This window comes from Rhinolophus sinicus, linkage group LG07, assembly GCF_036562045.2.
Source record: "Rhinolophus sinicus isolate RSC01 linkage group LG07, ASM3656204v1, whole genome shotgun sequence".
In the NCBI taxonomy this organism is placed as follows: domain Eukaryota; kingdom Metazoa; phylum Chordata; class Mammalia; order Chiroptera; family Rhinolophidae; genus Rhinolophus; species Rhinolophus sinicus.
Genome location: NC_133757.1, coordinates 11,856,514 through 11,869,165, shown reverse-complemented (window position 1 = coordinate 11,869,165; position 12,652 = coordinate 11,856,514). Strand labels below are relative to the sequence as shown.

General features: G+C 38.8%; 1 protein-coding gene across 1 annotated transcript in view; it reads left to right on the top strand.

The window, feature by feature from the left end:
• The window catches only part of PNLIPRP3 (pancreatic lipase related protein 3), a 30,120-nt gene extending 17,938 nt beyond the window's left edge, over positions 1–12,182 (top strand). Inside the window, exons 6-12 of the mRNA XM_019725304.2 lie at positions 621–740; positions 825–947; positions 4,004–4,122; positions 6,533–6,665; positions 8,844–8,955; positions 11,275–11,442; positions 11,714–12,182. Coding sequence (XP_019580863.2) covers positions 621–740; positions 825–947; positions 4,004–4,122; positions 6,533–6,665; positions 8,844–8,955; positions 11,275–11,442; positions 11,714–11,777 — 839 coding nt within the window. The 3' untranslated portion in view covers positions 11,778–12,182. The remainder of the gene's footprint in view (positions 1–620; positions 741–824; positions 948–4,003; positions 4,123–6,532; positions 6,666–8,843; positions 8,956–11,274; positions 11,443–11,713) is intronic.
• The last annotated feature ends 470 nt before the right edge of the window (positions 12,183–12,652 follow it).

Sequence of the window (12,652 nt, the reverse complement as noted above, 5' to 3'; positions counted from 1 at the left end):
ATTTTAATGGACGTTTGAACAGGAGACAATGGACTGAGAGTCGACACCTGGGATCTAAGTCCATTTTGCCGCCAACATTTGATGACTTTGTCAAGTCCCTTCACTTCACAGGGCTTCAGGCTTTTGATTTGTAAAATAATGAAGCAGCACTAAGTGAGCTTTAGCTGAGGGCTAAGATTCTGTCATTTTAACTGTGCTGCTTTGTAGATTCATTTTTACATACTGAAGAGCTCTTGTGTTTTATTTTTATTAATTTTTTGCATGCAGATACTGCTTTCGAGATCATCTCAATCTATAAACCTTAATTGTTTATATGCTATTCCATACACAAACCCTAGGATAGCCACTTATATTTTTCTGATTTTGTTAGCTGTTTTGGCATTGTCTATATACAGCCTTACTTATGTGTAGGAATCTGACGTTGCAATATACCCAGACCCAGCGCTTATATACTCAGTTTATGTATCTGTACTTTGTCCCGGGTGGTGTGTGACCTGTATAAATCACATAGAAAAGAACACCTTGCCTTCAGCACCTATCCTTCCAAAAATCACAAAACTAATCAATGTGCTCTTAAACAGAACATGCCTTGATTTACTAGACCGTATCCTTCTTCCTAGGGTTGGACCCTGCCGGGCCGTATTTCCACAACACTCCGAATGAAGTCAGACTGGACCCCTCGGACGCCGACTTTGTTGATGTTATTCATACAAATGGAGTTCGCTTCCTTTTTGAGTTTGGTACGTTTTTAACACAAAAAGAAATTACAGTGAAGCCAAGAGGAGGATTTTTAGAAGCATTCATCCTGTGCTTATCTCTTTCAGGTGCCGGAACTATTAACGCTTGTGGTCACCTAGACTTTTACCCAAATGGAGGGAAACACATGCCAGGATGTGAAGACTTAATTACACCTTTATTGAAATTTGATTTCAATGCTTATAAGGAAGGTAAATACTTTCTAACGTATGAAGGCTGTTATTATCCATTCACTCATCTCAGCTCTCTCCTCGGACAGGGTCCACGTCCTTTTTTATATAATATAATACAAAAATATATTTTAGCCTAAACCACAGTTGATGTATGAAGCTCCCACCAGTTGTGAGATCCGCAAGGTCAGGTTTATGTCTTAGTTACCTGTGTATCCGCAAAGCCTAACAGAATGTTTAGCATGCTGTTGTTACTCAATATAACCGAGGAGGGTGGGTTCATTATTTTAACAAATATGTGTTGAGTGCTTACTATGTGCCAGGCACTATTCTAGGAACAGCAGATGTAGGAATGAATACAAAAGACAAAAAAATCTCTTCCTGCTGAAGCTAATATTCTAATTTGCTAGAAAAACAATAATAGAATACATGCTAAGGAGACAAAAATAAAGCATGGAATGGGAATATGATGTGTGGATGACAGTAAGGATGAGGTGGAGAATAGACAATAGGAGGTTTTTGACAGGGTAGCCAGGGAGTCCTTATGGAAAAGATGACCTAAAGGAGTCAGCCATAGGGATACCTGGGGAAGGCATTCCAGGCTGAGGGGTGGGGGTGGCAAGTGCAAAGGCAGTGAGGAGCCTATTGTGGTTGGAGCGAAGTGAAAGAGGAGCGAGTAGAGCATGAGGTTAGAGAAGGGATGGGGCAGAAGGAGATTATACAGAGCCTTCTGGACGGTAGTAAAAACTCCAGCTTTCACTCAAGTGAGATGGGAGCTGTGGGAGGATTTTGAGCAAAAGAGACATGATTTGATTTACTTTTTAACAGAATCACTCTGCATCACAAATTAAACAAATAGTATTTAACCTTTTTAGTGGTTTTCAATAATAATCATTTCTGTAGAGCATTTAGTTATAAGGCACCAAAAAATTTTTATTTGGGAATTCCGTTCCTTCCCATATCATCATGTAAATAATGAAATATATCATGCATAATATATAATATGTGATAATATAATGTATGGTGATATGATAAATATCTGGATGATTCTAAATATCTTACCACCTAATCCCATGTGGTCAGAATATGTAGATGATGTAATTATTTGATCTTCTATCGGCTGTAAAGATACGTAGAAGGTGACACTGAGAGGAGCTCAAATTGTTTCTTCTTCACTAGAAATAAATTACAAAATTTGAATATCTGTTCTAAATGCATAAATATAATTAAAAGTTATCTATTTGCAATGACTACTTAAAAAAAATAATCTGGTGAACCTACACTCAAGATGAGAATTAAAGCCAATCCCACCTAGTACAGATAAGCAGCATTCATACAAAAACAGGCCTACATAAAACTTATTTATCTTATTATTTTCCACATTATGATTTAAAATCCTTACTATTAGGATAAAATATAGATCATAACATACCTTTCTACAACTACATTAAGTGTTATACACAGAGCATTTGAAATTCTGTGAAGAATTAATTCAAGTAAAACATGCATTTGTCAGCTATCATTTGAGACTATTTCCTACAACTTTATTGAATTAAAAGTACTTTTATCAATCATGTTAAGTCTTCAGATGAGTTTTAAGACTTCAAGATATTCTATCTTACATTATATTTATTACTAAGAAACCATTACTTTTAAAATTCACAGTTCCCTATATTCTAATGAACCATCTTGTCTAAATCACAATTACTTATGATAGAAATCTGTATATAAAAAGACCTGATATAAGAGAAGTCCTCATTTAAAAAAAGAAAGGATGATGCTAATTATTGATCCCTGCTGACTATGTTGCATTTATAAAATTATGCTACCTTGTAACAAACCATAGTGCTTAAAAGAACAAAGATTTGTGCCCAAGCTTCTGAGGCTCAAGATTCAGGTGGAGTTCTGCCAAGATTCTGCTTTCTGATAGGTTGGCTGGGGTAACTCACATGATCACATCCAGCTGGAGACTGAGCTGGGCCTAGCTGAGTGGGAAGTTACAAGATGGCCTCCATGTCTGGGGTCTTGGCACCTGTTCTCCTCGATAAGTGGTCTGTTCCCGTTCAGGGCCTCTCTCCCCAGTCAGTTAACCTGGATGTCTTAACATGGTAGCTGGGTTCCAAGAGAGCAAGTATGGACCCGGGAAGGTCCTTTTAGACCAAGACCCTGGAACTGGCACAGTGTCAGTGCCTCCACATTCTATTGGTCTAAGCAAGTGACAAGACTAGCCTGTAACCCAGGAGGGTGAAAAAATAGGCCCCATCTCTTGAAGGGAGAAATGATAATATGATATCACAAAGGGGTGAGTACCTAGAAGGGCGTGATTCACTGGAGGTCATTATTATAGAATAGTGATTTATCACATATACTAAAACCAAAATCTAGTTTTTCAAAGATCAACCAAGCTGTGTACGTCATTGGGATAATAGTTTATGCCACCCAGTAAAAATGTCGTTATGTACAATAAAGAGCATAAACGACTAGGGTGCTATAACCAGAATGCACAAAGGTGTTCAGATCTCTCTTATTTATTATTGCAGTAATCCTAAATATTGGTGCCTGACAATGACAAAACAAATTTGTCTTTAGCATTCTTTAATAACACGGCCCGTCTGTCACACCTTGGAGCTCAGCTAAAGGTGTGCGCTGGTCAACATTGCTGGCTGTATTGTGATTGAATAGGAGGGAATTCGGTCCTTCCTGCAGAAACAGCGAGACAGAGAATTCATTGGTCTAATGTGGAGATACTGCATGCACAGGGATGCCTAAAGCTCCAAGTGCTTATGTCAGAGATCTGGGAAGCTTGGGGAATATTAGTGTCAGAGCACAGAATCATCTACATTGGCATTTGTTTGTTTTCCCTGCTTGAATATCCTTTTACATTCACAAAGACTGCTTTGGTACAAAGAAAATAAAATGTAACATTGATGTGTTGTGCAATATCCAAGCCTACACACAAGGTCTATCTGTCTAGACCCCTATCATTTAAAGTTATTTTTTCTCAGAAATGATTCATACTCTCAGTTATCAGTAAATCAGTTCGTTGCTATCAGTTAATTGGAAAATTTTTTTCACAGAAGTGGCTTCCTTCTTTGATTGCAACCATGCCCGAAGTCATCGCTTTTATATGGAAAGCATTCTCAATCCTGATGCATTTATTGCTTATCCTTGTAGATCCTACGCAGCTTTTAAAGCAGTAAGTAAAGCATTTTACAGTGGAATTTAATTAGCAAGTCATTTTTTGAAGCATAATCAGCCAACTGAAAATTAGGGCTTTGAGTTTGTGGTGAAAAAATATCCATCTGCCATTTTGGAAAATGGTAGATGCTTTCTGTACCATTTGCCGAACAGTAGCTGAGGTTGCTGAAGGGCTTAAATAACTAAACCAACTATTTGTATTCTGGTTGTTTCAGCTCTTCTGAAGATTATATCCAATTTTGCTTTTTTTGTCCATTTGTTATGCAGTAATTAGGTGCTACTATGTAACAGGAATAAGTCCAGGGCTAAAATTTTTCTGTGTATATATTTTAAATGTCATCTTCAAAGATGCCCCAAGAAAGCTGAACCAATCAATAACTACAAGCAAACATGTTACTCTTCACTTGGAACATGAAAATTATTTTATTAAAATTTAATTATTTATACAGAGCAGAACTGAGGCATAGATAGCTCACAGGAGTTTCACCCAGATCAATATGTGACAAAACACCAAATCTGATTTTACTTGAGTCATAAAGCACACGGTGCCAGATCTGAACTAAACATATTTTTCATTTGGTTATCACTGTGAAAAGGAGAAAGAAAATCCATTTTGTAGTGGGAAGTGGAAAGATTTTCCTTCTTATGTGTAGAGACCACTGTTTTCCCAGGGTAGAAAGACATGCAGGGGTTCCAGCTGAAGTTTAATTGAGTAATGAAACCTTGTAACTAAGTGCAGTGTTGGGGCAGGAATGTGCTTTCCCTCCTGTTACAGGGCAGGTGAGTGGATGCCCTCAGGTCGTCTTCTCGGTTTCCTGAGCCAGTTGTCCTTACTCATAATGTGCCCAGGGGACTTCCGTTCTCAGAAAGCTTGACAGCCACACTCTGGCCTTTCCCCCTGTGACCTCCTTCTCCTCCCCCTCCGCCTTCTACCAGCCCCGATGCTGCTCAGAGCGGCCAAAGGGTCCTGCTGTTGACCAAACAGGTAGAAGCAGCCCTTCAGAGTCGTGGTCCATTCAGAACACTAACAGCGTTCAATCGGCCAGGTTGGAGGACCTTAGACTTCTGTAAAAGTTATGCCTACAAACTTAGAGAACATCGACTCACTCTCCTTAATGTGTTTTATTGTACTTTACCCAGTCATGCAAATAAAATTTAAAAATAAAATAAAACAAGGAGGGTTCCTAGCATGAGGCTGACCAGGTTCACGTTCTTGTGCCATCCCTTACCAGATGTGCAACGTTTTCACATCTGTAAAATAGGCAGACTGAAAGTGTTACCGTAGGAAGGGACTTCTTGAGGGTTAATTGAGTTAATCGCACTTAAAGTGCTTAGAATAGTGCCTGGCACATGGCAAGCACTCAGTAAAAATGAACTGTTATTACTTTCCTTCATTAAAAATGGTGTTTTAAATGGGGTGTTTTACTACAGTCCTAGCCCAAGTGTCCATGGTTTATAAATCTAAAAGTTCAAAATCTAAAATAGCAACTACTCAAACACTGCTACCCAGATTTTTTTTAAAGTTAACATCTCGTTAGTTTTGCTTTAGATTTTAAAACATACAGATAAAATTAAAGAACTGAATTATTTTATATTCCCTCACTACCTCCCCTAAGGCAGTTTGAAGTGAAACATATATATTGAATAAATAGCATTATCATACTGTACATATCTTTCTGGATTTGCTTTTTTCGTTAAATTTTATAAATTTGAAATCTACATTGATGTGTGTAGATCTACATATTTATTTTGTAGGAATCAGTCACAATTTATTTATTCATTCCCCCACTAAGGTGCCCTTTGGTTGTTTCCAGTTTTTGTTATTGAAAGCAATTCAGCAGTAAACACCTCTGCATGTTCCTTAGGGACTTGGGTGGAAGTTTCTCTGCAGCGTATAATAGACGTGCAATTGGCACAGGATATGTGCATTTCCATGCGTTGCCAAATTGCCGTCTGCAGTGTCTGTCAATTTATATTCTCATCAGAAGCAAATGAGAATCCCCCACTCTATGCCTTCACCAGTACTTGAGTTTGCCAAGTGTTTTAATTTTTGCTAATCTGCTGAGTATGAAATTGCTTGTTGTTTTAATTAGCACATCCCTGACAACTAGTAGGATTGGGCCTCTTTTTGCGTAGTTTTTGACTATTTGAGTTTCCTCGTCTGTGGATTGTCTATTCATATTGTTTACCCATTTTCTAACAGGCCATTCTTCTTTTTCCCCCAGTTGTTTTTGTCTTATGTTGTTTTTGAAAACAGGCAGGGTGGCCTGTGAAGCAATGTAGTCATTTTTTAATGCATATACTTTGTTTAAGCACCAAAGATTTTATTAGAGTTTAATAATATAAGTTTATTGAAGAGCAACATTTCTAATTACATTTCTGATTACCTCGTATTTTTCTGTCACCAGGGAAAATGCTCCCATTGTCCCAAAGAAGGTTGCCCAACGATGGGTCATTTCGCTGACAGATTTCACCTCAAAAATCGGAAGCCTAATACATCATATTATTTTTTAAAAACTGGGGCTCTTTCCCCATTTTCCCGTAAGTATTATAGCTAAGTTTTATTGTAATGCTTTAAGGTATTTACTGTTTTTCAATTCAACAGTTTTTACTGAGGAGCTACTAAGTAAGTGGGCATTGGACCAGACTGTGAAGATGCAGTGAGTTAGGCTAATGGAGCAGACAGGAAAAAAAGAAAACAAAATCTCGGTTCCAATAAACCTGGTGTGAGGAGACAAAGGAGGGACTTCCCAACCAGGGCAGGGAAGTATTCAGAGGGAACGTGATTTCTAAGGTGACCCCTGAAAGATAGGTAAGGGGGAGAAGGACGTGAGAGAATTGTGGGCAGAAGGAACTGCCTAGGTAAATGCCTGGAGGTAAGAAAGCCAAACCTGAAAGAAGACGCCCCGGCTGGCATTCTATACAGACCGGGAGGAGAGTAATGAGATGAGGCACGGAAAGCACGTTGGGTCAAATATAAAATTGTGTACCATATGGGGAGTTTGGGTTTGGCCTTTGGCCTAATGGAAAGCCACTAAAGGGCGTTAGGATTATCAGGGGGTTTTTTGTTTTGTTTTTAGAAAAACCACTCTAGTTGCTGCATGGATTAGAAGGGCACAAATGCAGGCAGAGCGGCCTGTTAGAACAGGTGTTGTCTCACCACGATGGGAGGTGATGGATGTGTGAGTTTCATTGTGGCAAACATTTTGCAATATATGTGGATCAAATCATCACCTTAAACTTACACAATGTCATATGTAAATTATGTCTCAGTAAAGCTGGGAGGGGAAAAAAATAGCAGTTGTTGCAAAAATCCAGGCAGAAGGGTAGAGAGAAGTGGAGAGAATACAGCAATGGTTGGGAGGTAGCAGCAAAAAGGAACTTGGTGAATGGGCAATACGGGAAATGGAGAAGTCAGGGATGGTTCTGGCTGGGTAGAGGATGTGCCATTCGCTAAACTTGGTAACACAGGAAGAGAGGCTGGTTTGGAGGAAGTTGATGGGCTCAGTTTCTAACACATCAGCTTTGAGATGCCTTTAAGTCTTGCCCACTGGGCAGTTAGAGATACAGGTGTCGTCCTCGGGACATGGCTGAGGTCTACAGATAAAGATTTGAGAATCACCTGCATTTAGACAGTAATCATAATTGTGAAATTCAATGATATAATTACCCAAGAAAAGTGTGTCAAATTGAGAGGAAAGAGAGCAGAAGAAAGAGACAAAGGAGACTGAGGAATGGACAAAGAGGGAGAAAGAAAATCAGTGTAGGGATAGTAGTTAAAAGAGCCAAGAAAAGAAAGGGGATAAGGAAGGGAGGGTGCATTTGCTGCACCAAATACGCTAAAAGGTCAAAGCAGAGGGGGGCCCAGGGGCTCACGGGATGAAGCACCCATTTCGTGAGCTTTGGGAGACTGGTGTCCGTGGAGAAGTGACGGGGGGGGGGGGGGTCTTATTTCAATGGAATGGGCTGAGGAGGGAAAGCGAACTCTTTGGCAATGATTACTTCATTGAAAATTCTCTCTAGAAGCGAGAATATCCCCCTGCAGATGGTTTTCAAAAAATTTTATGAAAAATTGCACTTTTCAGTATGTTATTAACAAGCATGCAACAATTTCAAAATTCAGAATGAAAAACCTGTGAATTACATTTTTTTAAGGTTACAATTGACCATTTGCAAGGGCATTCTCCTATTGGCAGGTTTGTGCTGGCCCAGACGTGTACTGACTGGGTGTTCCTAGCACACATCCCTACAGGAAAGGAAGTGACTATTCACTTCGCCTCTAAAGTAATTATAAAAGCACAGACTTTCTTGCCCAATAAGTTTTCTAGATTTTTTTTCTGGATTAGTTGTCAAACTATGGCAAATAAAAACCTGGCCATGGAAAGTAATACATGCCACAGGATACAAAGGAAATGGACAGACGAAGACATGCAACTTGGGTTTTAATAAGTCATAACAGTGCCTGGAAAATTGAACAATCTTGTTTTTAAAATATCATTAAATTATTTATGTGTGGAAAATTGAAATGTGGACATTTATATGTATTTTTAAATGTAGTTTCTCACCAAATTCACTCAAGCTGTCTAAAGTTGTATTTTTTCATGAACATGAACAGCCTTAACCACTTTAACCTTTACATGAAAGTGCCGGAACTGTTGTGCTTTTCACATATTTTTAACCTTTCTTACTCTCTCTCTCTGTCTCTCTCTCTCTTTCCAGGTTGGAGACACAAATTGTCTGTCAAACTCGATGGAAACAATGTCACTCGAGGGAGCATATTTCTCCGTGTAGGTGGGATGACCAGAAACACAGGAGAGTTGGAGGTGGCCAGGTAGGCAAGGCAGGAACCAGCAGGTGCCAGCACTGAGTGCTCAGGTAGCCTGGCTCGGTCATCTGTTCCTATAATTCCACAGACTCTCCTGCTATACTTGACTTTTCTTTATACTTCATGTTTTCCAGATATAAAATAGGAATCATAATACATATTTTCTTCATGGTTCAAGCTACAAAGAGAAAAATGTTAGGAAATGATAATGTGAAAATACAGATCTAGATAATGAAACAAGAGGAAAAAAGTTGACAGGAGAGTAAATAAGATATATATTTATCCAGTTGTCCAGTCCATTTAATATTATACAAACTTGAGCATATATTTTTATTTGTATAGGTTTCAAATTACTTATGAAATAAGATATTTATATCAACTGCCAAATTTATCATAAGCTGCCTCACTGGTACCCACATATGGGACATGTGTTGGAACAGTCAAAGGTAGAAATAATTCAACAGAGACATTCACTGCGTATTCGGGGCAAAGTCCCCTTTTATGTTGTTTTCCTTAATCTTTTCTTTGGTCAGCCTTAGCACTTTTGTATTACATATTTCACTTTTATAGTTTAGTTCTGTAATTCATTTCAGAATTAACATTATGCACCCCAATTAGATGTTGCCCCTTTGCAAACTGATGAATGGATGAAATGTTTTGCTTCTGTGGTTTTCATCACTTCACATACTGGGCAGAGTCGTGAAAAGCAGAGATTTTGTAGTTGTTTTGTCAGTGGGAGGATGCATCAGATTAATCACTCTGGTAGCGTTTACGCACATCACCTTGCCTTGGCACAACTCCCTTTAGGAGGGGTTTCAGGCAGCAATCGTCTGGACCCTAGTTAACGCTCACACCCCAGCCCACCTTTCTAGCCACGTCTCCACCATGAGGTTTCGTTCGTCTTCAGCTTGTCCAGGTTACTCTGATGGTACCGCCCAGCACTGAATAGATCCCTCCCTTCCCTCTTTTCTCGTCTTCACCTATGCTGTTCCTTTGCTCCGAATTCTCTTCCCTGTCTTAGCATATCTCAGCCCACCCATTCTTCGTGTCTCTGAGAGCCCTTCAGCACGATCGTGTGCTTGCAGCTGAGGACCACAGCCCAAGGCTGTGCGGTTTGTGCCCTGCACAGAGGCCCCTGGCCTGGGCAGGTGGGCGTGAATATACAGTTCCTGCCTTCTTGAGATCTGTGAGAATGTTTTGCCATTTCTGTACTTGCAATGTCTAAAGAAGCTGAGCAACGTTGTTACATAGTGACCCAATCCCATTTTAAGAAGAGTTAAGCATTTCCGGTTCACGGTAAAATGTCTCATCTTCAAATGAAGCCACCTATGTAATTTGTACGTTAGTCTGTTCCTATTCTTCAGTCTAGCTTTAGAGTCTTGCTTCACCATAGATTATATTTGAGTTATTTGAGCTTCTAATGACACTGTTGTGAAGGGCTGCACTTGTTTGCATGGAGTAAAGGCAGTTCAGGGAGATTGCTCTTGAGAACTGGGAGGAAAAGTTGCCTTCTGGTAATTAAATCAATTAATTCTACGTGTAATGGAGTAAGACAGGCTCGAGCAATAGCAACATTTATTCATTCAACAAACATTTAAATGCCTACCATATGCCAGGAATTGTTCTAACTGCTGGGGAACGCGACACAGGTCCTACTCTTGTGGAGCTTATCTTCCAATTAGAGGAGACAGACAATAAATTAACCAAGGAATAAAGAAATAGCAGGGGTAAGGAAACCTCATCTGGTCTAGTTTTGGTTTTAATAAATTTGCCTTATGCCTCAAGACAGTGCACTTCTCCCTGCTCCAGTGCCATGCTCACCAAAACATCTTTGGATCACTAGTTTGGTCACCCAATTCTTTTTATACAGATAGAGAAGGTACCAGGGAAAAACCAGGAGAGCATTCTGGTCAATACAAAGGAAGCATTTCTCCATTATGAATTGATAAATAGGCTTCCAGTTTATAGATCAGTTTGGGGTGAATTGACAATTGGATCATTTCCTGGTGTCAATTAAACCTGGTTTCTGATACTACAAAGCCAAGACCACATCTTTTGTTATGGAGAACGCATCAAGCTAACGCCTGTCTAGGCATCCCTAAAAATCAACTAGTCTAGCTTCCCATTCACCTCACCCTTCCTTCAAGCTTCAGAACCATGCTATTCTGAGATGCTGGCCAATATGAATAGGAAGAATAAATCTCCTTACAGGCACCTGCCAGCAAATGCAACTTTCCCTTCCCTGGTACACACACAGATGCTGTCTTTCACTTTAGCATGTGAATACCCAGTACAAGATTATGAGTCTTATTTTTCTGTTTATAGTGGAACACTGAAGCCAGGCATGACATATGCAAAATTAATTGATACAGATGTTAATGTTGGAAACATTACAAGTATTGAGTTCATTTGGAAGGAGCATTCATTTGGACGTTCTCAGAATAAGTTGGGAGCAGAAATGGTGATAGATATATCTGGAAAATATGGCTATGAGTAAGTACTACTTTTTCCTTTGCACTTTCATCGTTTGAATTTCATAAATGGTATTTAAAATGCACATATAATTTAACATTTGCAACTAGTATAACAATTTGTACATCTTGAAATTTTGCAATTAAAGAAAAGGAAAATTATTTAGGAAATCAATACTATATTTGCAAAAGTGTTTACAAAATAATAATTACTCATGAAATTAGAAGATCTACCAATGTCTTTTTCCCCTCGAATCATATTAATATCCTATTTCCCCCTTTAAATTTTTCAGATCTACCTTCTGTAGCCAGGATATTAAGGGACCTAATATTGTCCAGATCCTGAAACCGTGTTAATCGCCGATACAGTCTTAATGGATTTTTTTAATAGGATCAATGAAAAAAAAAAATCTCCTTCCAGTTGGTAATCAGCCCAAACTTGGCCTTTGTATGTAAGATGGAAATGTACAGTTGTTGTTTTTCTAAGTAGAATGTTTTTCTCATTGATAAATTTTTATATATGCCTTAAAAATAAACTGAATCCTAGGACAGAGTATATAGTACTATGATCTATAGGAATCTGGAAATCAGACAAAAATAGAGCTATGCTAGAATTTCCCTGAATAAGAGGAGATGATGGAACAGTATGATGGTGTAAACTCACTGGGCAAAAGTAAGACTCTGGTTGAGTGAAGTATGTTTTGAGTAGTTCCAGGTAGAACAATCATTGTTCTAAAATGGTTTAAAGAATACTTGTTATGTTGCTAAACCTTGCTAAGACAAATTATGGCTATAGTTCATAATATATAAATTATAACCCTGTGGGTTGGTACGTCTATCTATTAGTAGTTAAAACTAATGAGAGTACGTTAGTATTTCCAAGGTTTTCTTTGGTCTTCAGGGTGTGTGAGGGATCAGAGAGATTTTGGAGCTTATCCAGGGTGTGTGCCTCAGTTACCCATGGGCCCTGAGGATCATCAGCCCCTTCTTCTAGAAGCCCCCCTGCCACAGAAGTAGTCACCACCCCTGTTACAGATTTGCATGTAGCCTGAAGGTAGCGTTTCATCTGTAAAACACTTGACTAAAACTTTGTGTTTGCAAATAACAATACTGTAATATTTAAATGTGTCAATTGTATTTTTTCTTTTATTTTGCTTCAAGTTGTTCTAATTCAGTTGTTACCCAGTGAAAATGAAAGATGTATGTTTCTATTGCTTTGCTTTCCATCCCTG